The 16,950-nt window shown below is 41.6% G+C and overlaps 1 protein-coding gene and 1 pseudogene across 5 annotated transcripts in view; both read right to left on the minus strand.

Annotated features, from left to right (window-relative positions):
• The window catches only part of LOC122799579 (clathrin heavy chain 1-like), a 1,937,764-nt gene that overhangs the window by 1,734,913 nt on the left and 185,901 nt on the right, over positions 1-16,950 (minus strand). For 3 of the 5 annotated variants that reach the window (XM_044068727.1, XM_044068725.1, XM_044068728.1), the window contains exon 3: positions 7,720-7,722. The exons of the other annotated variants lie outside the window; for them this stretch is intronic. In XM_044068727.1, the coding sequence (XP_043924662.1) occupies positions 7,720-7,722 (3 nt within the window). The remainder of the gene's footprint in view (positions 1-7,719; positions 7,723-16,950) is intronic. 5 annotated transcript variants of the gene reach the window in all.
• LOC122799580 lies at positions 6,301-7,047 on the minus strand (annotated as a pseudogene).

A 16,950-nucleotide genomic window follows, 5' to 3' on the forward strand; every position in this document is an offset into this window, starting at 1 on the left:
GTGGACAGGTACAGGATCCCCCATACCCCTAAAAACTACGATCACCTCAGCGGTTACTGAATGGGGAAAAAAATGAGGAGACTACCACCACTATACATAGCCACATTAAATGAACATTTCCTAAGTATTAGCACAACAGACTTCATACTGCACACCAAGGACTCAACATCCTGAAAACCTGGGGGGAAAAAAATCTGCAGAGTGACAGAAAAATAGGTTTTCTTATCAACTGCCAATCTTTGCTCTCAAAAATTGTACAATACGTTCAGTTTCTTTTTCATGATTTAGAAAATTAACAGCAGCATTTTTTAAAACACCAAGGCATTCAAGCATTGTCCATTACATAACAGGCATAACAGGTTGCCAGGAAGGCTGACACTGGCCATGCCCTCAACAAATGTGCCATCATATTTTGTTTACTTTATGCACCACAGCATGAGGTGCCTCCAGTGCGGTCTTGCATTTTTTTTCTACTGGTGTCTGTTTCAAGGAGCAGTATAAAATTAGAAGCTTCATAAAATAGGCAAATTTTCTGTGTGACACCACCAAAAAAGTTCACTGAACTTTACTCTGTGATGTTAATGTATGGTGTGCATAAGTCCATCCAAAGACTACCGGCTGCACCATGGCACATGTGTGGTTCCCAATGTATTGAAGTCTATGGACATGTACTATCCTAAAGGTCACATTAGCAAGGAAAATGCTAAAATTATGTAGAGTTGTTCCTAAAAATATGTTTAGGACATGTTTTATTCAGAAACTGGTCATATAATTTGTTAGATGGGGTGGAAAATACATTGTGGCACTTAAGTTACAAAGTGCCATGAAGTATACACAAATGGTGACAGAACACTAAAAATAAGTCACCCAAGTTTTAATCAGCTGCAGGATAACACTTCTGAAATCAGGATTACTGGAAACCACCACCTAGAAATACCACTATGGTTTGTTCTTGGACAACAATCAGATGAATGGCATTCAACCGCTACACAAATGAGGCTCTCTTCTCTTCATTACTTTTAAGCATTAAAATTACAGGAAGGCTCATTTGCACTAGCCAAAAAAACAAACCTGGAAGCATTTAATGTCAGATTAAGGACAAGCAGGAAAAAAAGGAGGGGGGACACCAGACCTCCACTATCCACAATCTTGCAAGGTTATAATGTACTAACACATATTAGATTAGCTTTCGTTGCTGAAGTGACTCTTCAGAAACATAAAAAGGTAAACAAATTTTAATGCAGAGAATCTACTCTAGTTAAACAAAATACTAGGATATAAATCTTTGAAGAGTTTATCAAGAGCAACAAAAAATATATGAATATTGAAGCTAAGTTGGACAAATTTATACAACTGTCACACCAAATTAAGCCATTCTACCGACCTTCCCTTGTACTACTGCATGCTCACATTTATGACAGCCTAATATTGCCCTAAAGCAAGCTGTAGAGGTCATTCATTTCTTGCTTCCCACCATCTTTAGTGTCATAGGGGAACCAGACTTCAACCTGGTAAGCAACAGTTCAAGGCAAAGAACCAATCCTGAATGGAGATATAAAAGTCCAACACACAATTAGTACACATGCACAGACTTACTCATACAGGCATTTTGACCACCAATTCGGTTATTGGTGCATTTTCTGATGTGTTCTGAAAATGGAGCACATCAACACGCACACATTTACTTGATAAAGGGAGGACATGTATTTGCCTCATATAAGGCAGCCCAACGAGGAATCAACCCAGAGAAGTTCCTAATGGACACAGTCAGCCTGTAAACTGTTAATCTCCCAGGCTCCTGCTTACTCTTATCACTGGTACCAAAACGTGGAGATTTGGGACGCATGGCTAGGCCTGCCTAGTATACACCTATGAATGTGTGAATTTAGTGCAGTAGAGAGGCATCAATATTAACCACTCTGGTACATTCACTGTTACTACTGAGGTTCTGAATTTTGTTCAAAGTATCAGCAACATTAATTTACTTCAAGAACCTGTCAAAATATTGTTTGTGATCACAAATACCCCAATTTATTAAAATGTGTAAAAACAAAGCAGTAAGTAGGGAAAGAATCAAAGCTAGAGATAAAAATCCACTGGTGCTAACTCCTTCGTATCCCATTCCACATAATTTGAAAAATCAAGCGTGACCAAAAATCTCTCAAACACTACAGCCAGTTGTGTTGGGGGAAAACACATGGTACAACTGTAAATTCCAGGGTGTTAACTAGGCCACAAAACATGTTGAATGCTTCCCAAAGATGCTAGTTTAAGCAGGTTTGTTATCACACCTGGCAGAGTACAAAGATTAAACTTAAAACCAAACACTCCCTTATTTTTCTTTCTGGAACTAAATATTTAAACTGAATGTTTAAATTAGTATGCTCTTACAGCTACTGGCCTTGGAGACAGAAGGCATACCTCCTTCAATGGTTATAGTCACCTACATTTCTAAAGAATATGAATGTTTATCACATACACACAAATACACAATCCATGCACCAGTGAAGATAAACAAAAAAATAAACAAAAAAAAAAAAATCAAAATATCCCTAAAAAGTCAATGTGTACAGCTGCTTGCAACATGACAACTACTTGCACTGAAACGGTGGATAATAAGCACAAGCAAGAAACTTTCAATTTAACACCATTAGAACATCGACTCAAAGGACAGTGAATTGCACAGTTACAGTTTAATGACAGAAAAGCATTCATGTTTGAATCATTCACCTGACAATTTTCAACCAGTATGAAAGTTGACATTTTGAACTGAGCATGCTAATGTAACATGGAGCTAAACATAGTACTGATCACTCATGGGTCTCTTTGAAAGTGGACAACCTCACCCACTAATATAGGGAAGGCTAGCTTTCAAGGCGACAATTCACAACATGATGAAAATGAGAAGTAGTTTTTGGACAAATCAGATGCCAAGTCAATACTAACAACATTTCATAAAACACGCTTAAGAAAACAAACCATCACAGACATGAAATCATGCTGGACCTGGCCTCTCATAAAAGTACCACAAGTTTTGTGCTTGTATGTGAAATTCAAAGACTAAGGCAAATTACAAAAGTAATATGTAAATTATACCACAGCTCAAATGCTGCAAATATGACATATCTTCAAGTTTCTGTAGCAACCTGGGAGACTAAAGATTTAGGAAAAACAGACATGAAGTGCCTGGTATGCTCCCTCAGTTATCACAAAATCAGAAAAGCCTTGCTGTTTAGGAATTTTCTGAAAACTTTCCAAAGAATACCAAACAAAATCTTTGGTACACTCAACTTACTGCTACACTATGAAAACAAAATTCAACTATTTGATAATTCCTTTTATGAGAGACAAAACTTTACTTAAAAATAAAACAATGTACAAATGGACAAAAATACTTACCATCTGGTTTAGGACAAGAATGCAGGAAGAAAGGAAAAAGCAAATTTAAAAACAAAAACAGCAGATGGCCATGTAGTTAACACTTCTGCAATAAGGACTATAGGCACAACTACCTGAATTCACTGACCACCTCATGCTGAAGTGCATTCCTCTAGTCGTACAACATCCTACATGGATATCTTAAAGCCAATATAATTTAGGCTTTCAGGTTTCAAGCATAGCAGTCCAGTAATAGTGCTGATGTGGAAGCACCCATTACTGGAAAACTGCTCAACAAGATATACCCAAGAGAACAGTAACCAGCAAGGCCGAGAGAGTAACTGTGCAATCTGATGACAAAATACAGTTCAGAAAAAAAAACATACCCTGGCAGACTTTATTACAGCAGATCACTGCTGTGGGAAACTACAGTTGATCTGTATCTTTCTCAGCAACTGACTGACCCCCCAGGGATGTCAGGCTATAAACTTATTATGATGGCTTTATAGACAGCACAAATATCCTTTAAAAGCATCATAAGGTTGTATAGCCTCACACCCATGGGGTCAGCCAACTGTTGGAAAAGATCCAGCTGAACAACTAAGCAAAGTATCTACACACCCAAATCTGTTCTATTCTTGGTGCACACGAGTGGCAATTAGAACTTAAAACGCCCACAAATGCTCTTGAAGGTTATAGGGTTAAGGAAAAGAATCCCTGAAAATTCTGAAGTAAGACAGCAATATTACACCCCTCCCCATTAAGTAACAGTGCTTACGGAGTACTCAACACCAAATGCATCATAACAAAATGACCCTTCTCGAACTAACAGCAAGACTTTCGGATTCATGACAGTTCAATTCTTGAGTGATTAATGCATCTGATTTGTGTCAAACAGTGAAAATCCACCCTGAACGCACACTCTCATACAAACACACACTCTATGCAAGCTCATACAGGAGCATCTTGGAGAAAAGAAAACACATCTACAATTGGAAAGAGCATCAATCACAAATTACTCTGAATTAAACCTAGTATCAATTACTTAAAACATTAAGTTAACAAACACACCACACCCATAAAAAAATTAGGTACTTGCGTATTACTGCAACCACATTTCTAACCTTGTCTAAATCATGTTTTTGTGAAAGGTCTGTATCAAAGTAAAAAGAGGTGTGCAAACTCCTAATTACCACTGTATGGCTTTGCTTATGAAACAGGACCAAGAAAAAGAAATGGAAGAAGGACTTAGTCAAACTGACTACAGGAGTACAACATTTTTCATCCATTGCATTTTTTAAAACAAAGACAGCCTACAACCACTACTAAACTGACCAGAAAAGCAAAGGAACTGTGATCCTCTATATGTTTACAGAGGATCTTGAAAGTCAAGCTCCTTTTGTCGTACTTACTCCTGTTAAAATTCCTGCTCTACTTTCCTAACATTTCCTGTAATGGCCGTTGAAATTACTTATCCGGCTGCTCCACAGTTTCTGATCACTTTCACAAGCACAACGTGGAAATCCTCCTGAATTGGAAAACTGTGTGTAAAACTGATGTTAACCTACCATTCAGATTACTTTACAACAGCAGAAAGGACAACTCCAGATCTGATGCGAATACCTGAAGACGGAGTTGCTCCCAACTTGGTTGCGATAATAGGATGCAAGTCACCATATTCCTCCCCACAAATAGAGGAACAGCTTACTTATTTTTCCTGAAGTACAGCTAGGTAACACTATACTGCTGTTCATTTCAGTCTTACTAATGTAAATGACAAATTGTTTGAAAGCAGCAAATACATTATCGCAACCACATTTCTTACCTTGTATAATGCGTACCAACATTTTTAACTTGCTATCAGACATGTCACAGATAAAAGGAATGAGAGTAAGCAGACTGTCTTACATAAACAATACTACCATTTGAAAATCTACTGTTAATTATGGGAAGACAACTGGCCATGTTCACCATAAAAGCCCACTGGCACAGTAATCATCACTTGCTTTGCAGCAATGTACCCTGTGCTTACAACTATGGTGGATAGTCTGCAACAGGCGCCGCACTATAGTCTAAGCCAGTGATTCCCAAACTTTTTTGATTCTTGGCTCCCTTGCTGAATCCATGTTTTCCCAAGACGCCCCCCTGTGGTGCGCATAAAATGCATACTTCATTTATTTATTTAACGAGGCTGCTCGAATGGACTAGGAGACCTGGGGAGAAAAGCTCAAAAGTACAATAAAAAGACAATTGCCAAAAAAGTGTACATTCTGCTTAACACTGACCTACTATGGTTGAGAGGTAAGCAAACCTAAAGGTAGCCTTATTAACTAAGTTTATAAGAGCAATATTTAAAATCTGTCCCTATTTAGCTCTGTCCAACATACCTCTCAACTGTATAGATTTTTGCCTCATATGTTTGGTCTTGTTCTCATAAAATTGTTTTCTGGCAAATCACTTGCAGATCATTGAGGCTAAAGTCAGAAAATAACGACAGACCATTGAGTTTCATACTTCCTACCCTTCAGAAAATTCATGCTAATGCAAAACCTGCATTTCTATCAACTTTCTAAGTTTGTGAGAGCAGTACTTAAGAGTCCCTATTTTGTGCCTTTGTACCCCCCACTATTTTTGGTTTGTCCAGATTTCTTGATCCAAGAGGGTGAGAGGTGTGTGTCCAGTGGTATGGTCCAGACTTACACAGACCTCATTGCTGCTGCCAAGGATCACCTCTCACCCCCCGTGACACACACACACACACACACACACACACACACACACACACACACACACACACACACACACACACACACACACACACACACACACACACACACACACACAGTCTCTTTTGCATTCATGCACGCATTCACTCACCACTCACACACTTCATTCATTCCTGCATTCATTCATTCACACATCGCTCTTACTCTTCCGATCACACACACACGCCTTCATTCATTCCTGCATTCACTCGCACATCGCTCTCACTCTCCCGATCTCTCTCACACAGACTCTTTTGCTTTCATGCACACATTCACTCACATATGCAGACAGACACACACACACACACTCATAGGCATTCACTTACCTGACAACCCGGTTCCAAGTGCTCCATGGCCCGGTGGTTGGGGACCACTTCTTCAGGTAACACAGGGCTTTGGTTAGCTTAAGGTAACTGAAAGGTTCATCGAAGACAACAACTGCCTTCACATCTGGATCCAAAGGAACAGAAGTCCAATCACTCATTGCACCAAAGACAGGGTCAGGGCCAAGACCAACATATGAGATGCCAACCTTTGTCAGTTCTTCACTCGGTGCTTTTCCACTAATCAGGTAAACTTTTCCACCATTAATGCAGACAACTTACTTGAGGTACAACGTGGTACAGTATGCTGTGCCAAACACCTCCTCCTTCACAGTCTCAAACCCCATTTTACATAACTTCTGTGCGTATAGCTCCTGAGTCTTAGTGCTGTTATTTGTCAGGAAAAATACCCACTTGTTTTTCTTCCTTAACAGTTTAACGACCTCTGACGGCCCAGCGATGGCAGAGTCCCCATGCCATAGTACACCATCACAGTCAAACAAGACATTGTCCACAGATTTCAGCAGCTCCTTGGTCAGGGCCCCGGGAAGCTTTACACACTTAGAGGCAGCTATTATACTTCAAAATTCGGACTGGAGAGACACAATAAGGTGCTGGTACTGCAGCTTTATATGGAGAACATTAACTGACTTCAGACCATCACAACAAAAAAGATCCACGGCTGTCATCTTTGTGCGCAGACTAAGACAGTACCACCCACTACTTCCTTAGTTACAGCCAATCCCCATTCACATCAATGCCCATTTGTTGTCCAGCAGCCAATTACCAAAGTAGTGGGAGAGTCTTAAAGCGTTTTTTTTTTTTTTTTTTTTTTTTAATATATAATCTATGTTGGGGTTTTGAAATAACATTCTTGAAGAGTTTTCTTTGTATTTTCTTCTGGCAATCTCTTACACGCTCTAGTATACATGATGCCAGTTCTGCTAGTTCACTGCACCCCTGTGAGGAAGCCGCGGCTCCCCAGGGCACCGCAGTGCACACTTTGGGAACCCCTGGTTAAAGCACATGCCCACTTTCACTACATTGGATAACATGCCTGTAATAAAATTACAGGACATGTAAACATTCAAGTAGCAACCTCACAAAGACTTGGGCAAGTGTTTTAACACTGCAGTGGTATTTCCGACTTAACGCAACATACCTTAACCTCTTAACTCAAGTTAAAATTTTCATAACAGGACAAAACGGTCACACACAAATTGAACAGCCAGGTCTCCATGATTATGAGCAACCATCTTCAGTGAAACCTTCAATAAATAAAACTAAAAGGCTCAAACATTTAATCCAAAAAGAGAACAGTAAAAACTCAAGATCCTAAATCGGCTATCAGGTTTAGCAACAGCCTTAACAAAAGAAAAAGGACAATAAAACAGAACAACTTGCATTAGAAACAGAGACCATAATGACCTGCAAAAATTTGTAGGGGGACTACCAATCTCAACACCCAGTCCCACACAAATGATCCAAGCGGGAACCCCAATGGGAAGGGTGAAAATGAAGCAGACAGACACTATTCCCAAAAATAATGACTCTAATCAAACTATGCTATCAATATACAAAATCACAGAAGAAAAACATGGACAGACATACAAAGGAAGTGAAAAAAAAATCAAAAATTGAAGAGAAAAGCCTGCAAGAGAAAAAAAATGGGAAAATTGTGGCAGCAGGGGTGGGAGAAGAAAAAAAGTCAATTCCAACAAGTTAAAGGAGACAAACTAGCACAGCCAAAACACACAATACATAATTTTGCCCCAAACACAGCTTCTGAAGTGGAAGATTGAAGGGCTGCACCAGTTTAATGCCTAAAACATTCCTGAAAAAAATCTAACAGCAAAAATGCTCTGGTGTACAGATTTCAGGAAAGTCTGACATCTTAGGTGACAGAAGCTCAGGTGTCTGGGAAGTAGGCATCCACTCCTGAAACAAGTAAATCTGGGCCTTAATTTTACAGCTGCCCCTCCTTTCCAATGTTCAGTTCCCTGGATGAATCCACTACACAGTATGAAATCTGGCTGCACCAATTCAGACATCAAAATCCTGTCATCTAGGTACGACAAAGGCTTTTTACACAATTCTAAATTTTGTGTGCGCTATTTTGAACATCTTGGTGACTAAAGCTGTCAGCTTAACTATGAGTTACCTATTCAGAATCTTCTGCTTTTAGAATTGGGAAGCTGTGCAGAACCACTTCACCTAATGAATGAAATAAGGAGCAAGAGACGTAACGAGTTGCCAAACTTGTCTGGTGCTTCTGGTACGTTGGCCAAATTGCCTTCAAGTAATAAATTCCACATCTTGCAGCCTTTAGCACACAATCTAATTGAATAATTGAAACTACCATTAACAACCATACAATACTCACAACACAGTGAAAACACCACAAAGCTTGCCCCCATTATAAGCAAGATCCCAGCACAACTGTTTCCATACAACAATACCACTTTATATAAATAACTATGCTCAAAAAAAAAAATTAAAGTTAGACATTAAGATTCACTTCTAAATTCATACCATTAGGTTGCAAAGTTCTACAATTAATAATAAATCTAGTTTGCATGAACTTTGTTATATATAGAAAGGCTGTAAGATGATGTGGAATTTATTCCTTGAAGGCAATTTGGCTGTGTACCAGAAGCTGATCAGACCCTTTCCCACACAATGGAAGGTGCTTTGTGCACTACCTACAGAAGTGAAGCTGCCTTTGCTTAGTATGTTAGATTTGTGTCATCACCCATTCCTAAGGTACATGAAAAGGAATCCCTATGATTTAACTTTCACAATCCTGGCATTCACAATGTTTCTTTAGTTTGGAGATAAGGAAAGTACAGCTGTGTGCACTTATCATAAATGCAGATGTTAGAGTGTATTCACTGCTGCAGTCCTTACATTTGGGTTATCTCCCTGCAGGTAGCCCTCAGCCGGCCTGATTACTGAAGTCTTTGGTCCTGCGTCAGATGCTGTCACTTCTTTCATAACGTCAGGTAATCAGGGGGTATAAAGCATGCAGCCGATACCATTACATCAGATTTTCTTGCCCCAGATGTCAGGTGTCCCCATAATGGGAAGCAATTGTATACAAGGTTACACTTCTAACAAAAAGCAAATACACCAAAAAGCTAAAATACAGTAAACAAGAACAAAGGTATAAAACCAAACCAAAAACAAACACTGAAAAACTGGATAAAAAGAAAGAAACACCACACCAAGTTCAAAAATGAGGTTAGCGCTTTCATTTACTATTTCAGCAAACTTCTTCAGGGTCTGAAGAAGTTTGCTGAAATAGTAAACAAAAGCGCTAACCTCACTTTTGAACTTTGTGTGAAGAACAAAGGTATAGCCAATAGAAGTCAGGGGACTGGAGGGACAGTAACCAGGACTGCAACAGTGAATACACTTGAACATCTACATTTATGGTAAGTGTACACAACTGTACTATGTTCTTAGTGTTTCACTGTTGCAGTCATTACATTTGGGTAGATTCCCAAAGCTAAGGGAGAGAGGAGGCAGTAAGAGAGCATTAGGACCAGCTATTAAGCCCTGCAAGACTGCAGTGGCAAAACCAGCTCTGGATTTAAAGGGAGTAAATAGTGTAGGAAGAAATAGCCAGGGAATTGTTATGGCTAGGCTTGTATAGGCCCTAGGGCTGACAGCCTAGTACCAACCTATTTAGAAAAAATAGGCAAGTGGTAATGCTTGGTGAAGGTATGTACAGAGCTCCAAGTAGCAGCTTCTAGGATGTTCCTGGTAGTAACACCTCTGAGAAAAACTGCTGAAGTAGATACAGCCCTGGTGGAATGTAATCTTATCCCCTGGGGGGGGGTTCCATGGTGCTTATAGCAGAAATGAATGCAATGGCCTATCCACTTAGAAATGGTTTGCTTTGAAATGGCCTTCCCCTCTGCCCCTACAGCAAAGGCAACTAGCAGCTGTTCAGATTTCCCAAGAGGCTTAGTCATGTCCAAATAAAATCCAAGTTGTCTGTGCACATCCAAAGAGTGCAGTATTCATTCTCCTTTGTTCTGTGGATAAGAAAAGAAGGTTGGCAAATGAATGGACTGATTAAGGGCCACACTGGATACCACCTTGGGCATAAAGGAAAGATTGGTCCTGAGGGACACCCTGTCTGCATGGAAGATGATGGACTCCACTGCCATGAGGGCCTGCAATTCAAACACTCTTCTTGCTGAAGTAATGGCTACAAGGAAGGATGTTTTCCAAGAAAGGAATTTCAACTCTGCAGATGCAGCTTGCTCAAAAGGAAGTAGAATGAGCTTTCCCAATACAAAGTTAAGGTCCCAGTCGGGAGTAGGAGCTCTCCTGAGTGGTCTTAAATTTTTGGCCCCTCTGAGAAATTGATTCGGCAGGGGGTGAGAGAAAAAGAGTGGCTCAATATTGTAATGTGCTGAAATGGCTGAGGCATTAATTTTAATTGACAAGTAAAGACCCTTGTGGAGCATCTCTTAAGTACTGAAGAATATGCGGTAAAGCTGGGCACTGCTGCCCATCCCCGGAGTCTGGCTCCAGGAACAGTATCTTTTCCACTTTTCGGCATAGGATTTTCTAGTACTAGGCCTCCTTGCCTCCAGAATGACACCCAGCACTTGCTTACTGAGGAATGGTATTGGAGAGCTCAGGTAATTAGCCAGGCTGCAAGGTTCAGGGTTTGAAGCTGGGGGTGCAGAATCAGGCTCTCCTGCTGGTACAGCAGGGAAGGGGTATGAGGCAGGTGCCATTGTTCCAGTGACATACTGCGCAAGAGGGGGTACACCAGTGTTGGCGTGGCCAGTCTGGTGCAATGAGAATATTCCTTGGTTAGTCCCGTTTGATCTTTAGCAGAACTTTCGAGAGGAGAGGCAGCGGGGGAAATGCATAAACTGAGAGGTTTTCCCAGATGAAGGACAGGGCATCCACTTTCCAAGCTTGTCTATGGAGAGTCCTTGTGCAGAATTTGTCCAATTGGTAGTTCTGAGTGGAGGCAAACAGGTCCATCTCTGGGCTCCCCCATTTGTCTCAAAATGTTGAACATCTTTGGCTCCAGTTTCCACACGTGTGGGTCCATGAAATTTCTGTTTAGGTCATCTGCCAGTTAATTTAGCTTGCCTGACAGGTATTGAGATTGTAGGTGGTAGCTTAAGGCTGTGTTCCACAGAGCCATGTGTTCCACAGAGCCATGGCAAGTCTGCGGAGAGGGTACGAGTGGGATCCCCCCTGCTTATGTACCACATAAAACTGTGGTGGTGTCTGTCTTTAACAATAATTGTCCTGGAAGAATGTGGTCCTTGAAGGCTGTCAGAGAATTCTGTACAGCTAACATTTCTTTTTGATTGATATGCAGGTGCATTTGACTTGGGTTCCAATTGCCCTAAATGCGCTGCCCTGCCAAGTGAGCCCCCCATGCATAGTCTGATGCGTCTGTTAGGGTTTGGGCGGCAGGGGTAGAATGAATGGCAGTCCCTTGCTGTGGTAGTAGGCCTCTGCCCACCAAAGGAACTCTGTGTAAGATAAGGAATGATAGGAATCATTGATTCCAGGTCCTGAGAATGTTGACACCATAGGCTTTTTAGATACCATTGTAGTTTCCTCATATGCAGTCTTGCATATTGAATTAGTAGGATGCAGGAGACCATGAACCCCAGGGCTTGCAGATAGCTGGGTCTTTGTGGCCAGTAGTTTGAAGTAGGCTGTCAAATAAACTTGTTTCTCTGCCGTGAGGTAGGCCATCTGAGAAGTTGTGTTCAAGCTTGCTCCCAAGAATACAATCTGTTGGCAGGGTACTAGGTGAGATTTCTTTTCGTTTATGGTGTACCCCAGTGAGGTTAGCAGTTTCTTTACAAATGCCAGATGATTTAACAGTATGTCCTGGCTTTCTGCCTGAATTAGACAACCATCCAGGTATGGGTATATTTAAATATTTCTTTGCCTACAGAATGCAATGACTGGAGCTAGGCACTTCGTGAATACCCTGGGTGCAGCAGAGAAGCCAAAGGGCAGTGCAGAGAACTGATAGTACATGTAGCCTGCTCTGAAGCATAGGTATTTCCTGCAAGATTCCCTTATTGGGACGTGCAGGTAAGCTTCTTTAAGTCCAATGTTGCCAACCAAGCATTTTTGCCTAGCAGGGGAAGTTTGGGATTACCAAAAAGGTGTTTAGAACAGACATGTCCAGGATAGGACACCAGTTGTCTTTTTCTAGGTACCAGGAAAAGTCTTGAAAAAAAACCTTATCCCCATTCCTCTGCTGGGACAGGTTGAATAGCCCTGACACTTTGAGTGAGAACCTACTGTTGAGCCTTTGCCCACTGATTTGGGGGTAGGTCTGGCCAACTGTTTGGGGTTGGTAAGGAGTGGAAGTGGAATCTGTATCCTTGGGAAACTATATTTAAAACCCATTTGTCTTGGGTAATGAGTTCCCCGTTTTTTGCATGCACGGCGATCCTTCCCCCTAAGGGAGCAGACAGTTGAGCAGGGCTTAGAAGGTTTAAGGTTAAGTCATTGTGACAGTTTACCCATGGGGGGGGTCTCACTACTTCAAGCTTTGGAAGTGGAAGCCCCCCACTACTTAAGCCTGTGAGTACCTTGAGACTGTAGCCGAGGTGGTCTCCTGTTCCTGGGTTTGGACTGAGAAGGCCTGGAAGAGACATGAAAGGATCAATTCTTAGAAGGCCAATGCTACTAAATCTAGGAGGCTGTACTTGCAGGAAATCTAACAGTTTGCATAGATTTAGCTTTTTCCTCAATCTTTTTAAGAACTCCTCCTGCTTTGTTGCCAAACAGTTAGTCTTGGTTTAAGAGAGCATCCAGTAATTTAGCTTTAACATGATCTGGCAAATTTTGCTCCTTAAGCCAAGCATGCCTTCTAAGAACAGACCCAGTGACAGCAGCCCTGCAAGATTCTTCTAAAGAGTCAAAAAACACATTGCAAAGTAGGTTTACCAACTTGTTCAGCAGAATGCATTACATCCTGTAATTCTTTATTTTCAGCACAATCAGGAATCAACATTTTTTTCTGTTTAAGTAGTCCAATAATATGCTACTGATACTTTAACATATGAAACTGGCAGTTTAAGGCCCTAATGGCCAAAGTAGCAAAAGTGTATACCTTCTTACCCAATCTGTCCAGCACCCTGGAATCTCTATCGGGGGGGGGGGGGGGGGGGTTTTGGCAGGAGTAGCCATAATGCCTTTGGGGTCCCTGTGAAAAGGTCTCTGGGTCTGCAGTAGAATTCTTAAAGAGGAACTTGTCATAGTTAGGTACTCTGTAATACCGGTCAGGTTTCCTGAGAGATGGAGGTAAAGTGTCTGGGGCCAGGCTAGATTCCAAGAAGGCATCATCTACAATGTCCAGAACAGGAGGGATAGATAAAGGCCCGTGTTGAGGTAGTAGTAAGAATTCCCCAAGTCTCTTTTTTGAGTCAAAGTAATCCTGGCTTTCCCAGTGGAAATGCTCCCTACGAGTGTGCAAGGTTTCACCAAAGGAAAAATCTTCTGGAGGGGAAGCAGAGGGTATGGAGTCCTCTACATCAGAATCCTCATAAGTAGATAAAGGCAAATCCTCATCAGAAAAAAACAGAAATTTCAGAATCCTGATTAGAAGAAACAGAAGGAAAATCAGTTCCAAGTCTCTTAGAGGGAGAAGGCTGGCTTACCCTAATTAGAGTAATAAGATCTTCAGCCATTCTTATTTGTTTTTTAGGGATATGGGCGTGACCATGCGGTTTGGACATAAGTTTTCTAGGCGTGGGTAGAGTTTTAGGCCTTAAAGAAGATGATGGCGTCTGTTTGAAATGCAAGTCCGTAGGCCAGAAAATACCCTCAAAAGCCGGTGCATGCACAGCTGCCCCGGACACATCCAAGGTAGAGACATCCGCAGGTTCCATAGTCGAAGAAGCATCTTGCAGCATACCGGACTCCGAATGGGTCTCAGTAGAGGCCTGCAAATCTAAAGTAGCGGGTATCAGGGGCTGCAAAAGTGCCTCACCGAGTACCAGCGAATTGGCGACCAGCTTAACAGAAGCATCGTCGGCAGCTTTGGACCTATGCCGTCTGTCTCAGTCTTTCTTTACGTTTTTTCAGAATGTCGGTAGTCGGATGGCTTACTGAAGCCATTTCTGGATAATTAAACTGGAGTACTGAAATAGTTTGCTGCAAAAATGGGTAGACAACGAATAGTTCCAGGACTGAATAAGGCACAAAACTGACAGAAAGGGACGTCGTGGTGTGGGCCTAGGCAAGGAATGCAGTACGAATGAAAATCTTTTTGAGGTATTTGCTTTCCACAGGTAATACAATTGTTAACTTTTACTGACATCGGTTTAGAGCAAGAAAAAGGATCCAGACAGGGTACTTGGCTTTTTTGAAGACTTCGGTTCTGAAACTCAAAAACGAAAATTTCAGGAGTCGGCCGACCGGCACTTGCAAACTGCTTCTGCTTCGGGCACCGCACGGCAAGAAAGACTGATGTAATGGCGTCGGCTGCATGCTTTATACCCCTGACTACCTAACATCATGGAAGGAGACAGCATCCGACGCAGGACCAAAGACTTTGATAATCAGGCCTGCAGAGGGCTACCTGCAGGCAGATAACCCAAATGTAATGACTGCAACAGTGAAACACTAAGAACATGAGTAAAACCAAGCAGCTGAAACATTTCTGTCTACCTGAATCACTCCTTCAGCACTCCTACTGTCCACTCCTGGTCTGCCACCTTCTCCTTTGACCCCAGATTTCCTCCAGTATTAGTCAGAGCCAGTCAATGAGCTTAAAGGAGTCCTGGGAGACTCGCCCATCATCATTCTGTCAAAGATATTCTATTCCGTCCTGCCCTTCATTCCTCCTCCCTGGTGACAAGTGGTAACATCCACAGGCAGTCAGGCATGCAATAAGGAATTCTGCTGTGTATCACCACTCAGCAATATCCACCCAATGCACCACCAGGATTACATCTCCCAGCACACGATGCCCTCAGTCTCCATCAGGGATTGACATGAGACCCCAACTTCACTGCTCACCCTCCTGAGATGCTAACATCCATTCCTTCCTAAAGCCGTTAATTGAACCAAAGACTCCTGGGCTGTACTCTGGGCTTTATCCCTCTATGCCACCAGAGAGGCCAGACAAAACAGAAGCATTTTATGCTCAAGACAAATCTGTAAATAAAAGTCACACTGTGCTAGGCATTTAGGAATATAATGCTTAAGATGCGTGTCAGTAATAGGCTTCTCACACAAACAAAATATTTTAAGGAGATGGGTCTTAGGAAAATTAATGCAGGAAAAAAGCACCCATTGTAAACCCACTCTAGGGATATACAGTACAGTGAATGTGAAACAGTACAACATACATACTTCAAAATACAGTAAATACAAAAACACTGTATTCCTCAAACTACTTATAAATCCCAGCCTGGAGAAAAAGGCAACTATACCAAGACCACAGTTCACTTTAGCAGCAAAGGCCAAATGTTCAGAAGCTCCTGTGTTATAGCCAGGTTGCCTATTCACAGTTGCAAGTCCACACACAAGGGACCTTCCAGTTGCTGAATGGATTTGACCAAAGGAATAATGTCTATCTATGCACAAGCATGGCGATATTCTTAAAGCTCACTGCTGCCAGCACTACTAATACAAGTGAAAAAAAGCCAGTATGCCCGTGTGTCGTTCATTGGCTGTTCACTGGTTAAGCTGCTGTTCATAGTCTACTACCACAGTCTACTCTCCTGTAGGCTACAGGACGGCTGCATGAAACTTTCAATGCAGTCTGGGTGGAGTTAACAATTTACAATACTACTGATAAGGCCATCTACAACAGTTTTTCTACATAGTGGCTGACCTTTACAAGAAGGAATACAACAGGACACATAAAAGCAATACGCTGTGGAGGGCAACACAAAGAAAGGTACCAGTGGATTCAAGGAAAAAAAAATTTAAAAAGACTGTCCTAACAACTTTAGGATTAAAGTAACAAGCACCTTCAGCACAGACCTTCAGCACAGCTTCTACACACTGGAGTTAAGGGAGGGTGTGGAAGGTGCAGTTCACAAAATATCCTTCACTACAGAGTCCATATTGTGTGTGTAACATAATTATTTGCACACACATTTATGCATAATATGGGTGTCTGGAGTTTATAGACTCGAACAGCCCGTTATAGCGGACTACATGGGGTGGGGGGATCTGTGAAATTTCACTGTTCCAGATAAGTTGTCGGACCATAAAATTACAGCCAGCTACAAAAAGTAGGGCGTACAAAATGAAATCAAACCTCAAAATCCCAGTTGTCAGCCATATCCATGGCATTTAAATTCCCACTGCTGCTACCCTCTACAGACTCCAACCCATAACATTTCCCAATATCAGCCTCCATACAGGTTTTGTACCAAGTGAATGGAGAACAGCTACAAACTTACAAAAATCACATCTGAAGTTTACACACAAACACCTTATAATTGACATTGTCAAGAATC

The sequence above is a fragment of the Protopterus annectens genome, chromosome 4.part0 (assembly GCF_019279795.1).
Source record: "Protopterus annectens isolate FY-2018-M chromosome 4.part0, PAN1.0, whole genome shotgun sequence".
Taxonomy (NCBI): Eukaryota; Metazoa; Chordata; order Ceratodontiformes; family Protopteridae; genus Protopterus; species Protopterus annectens.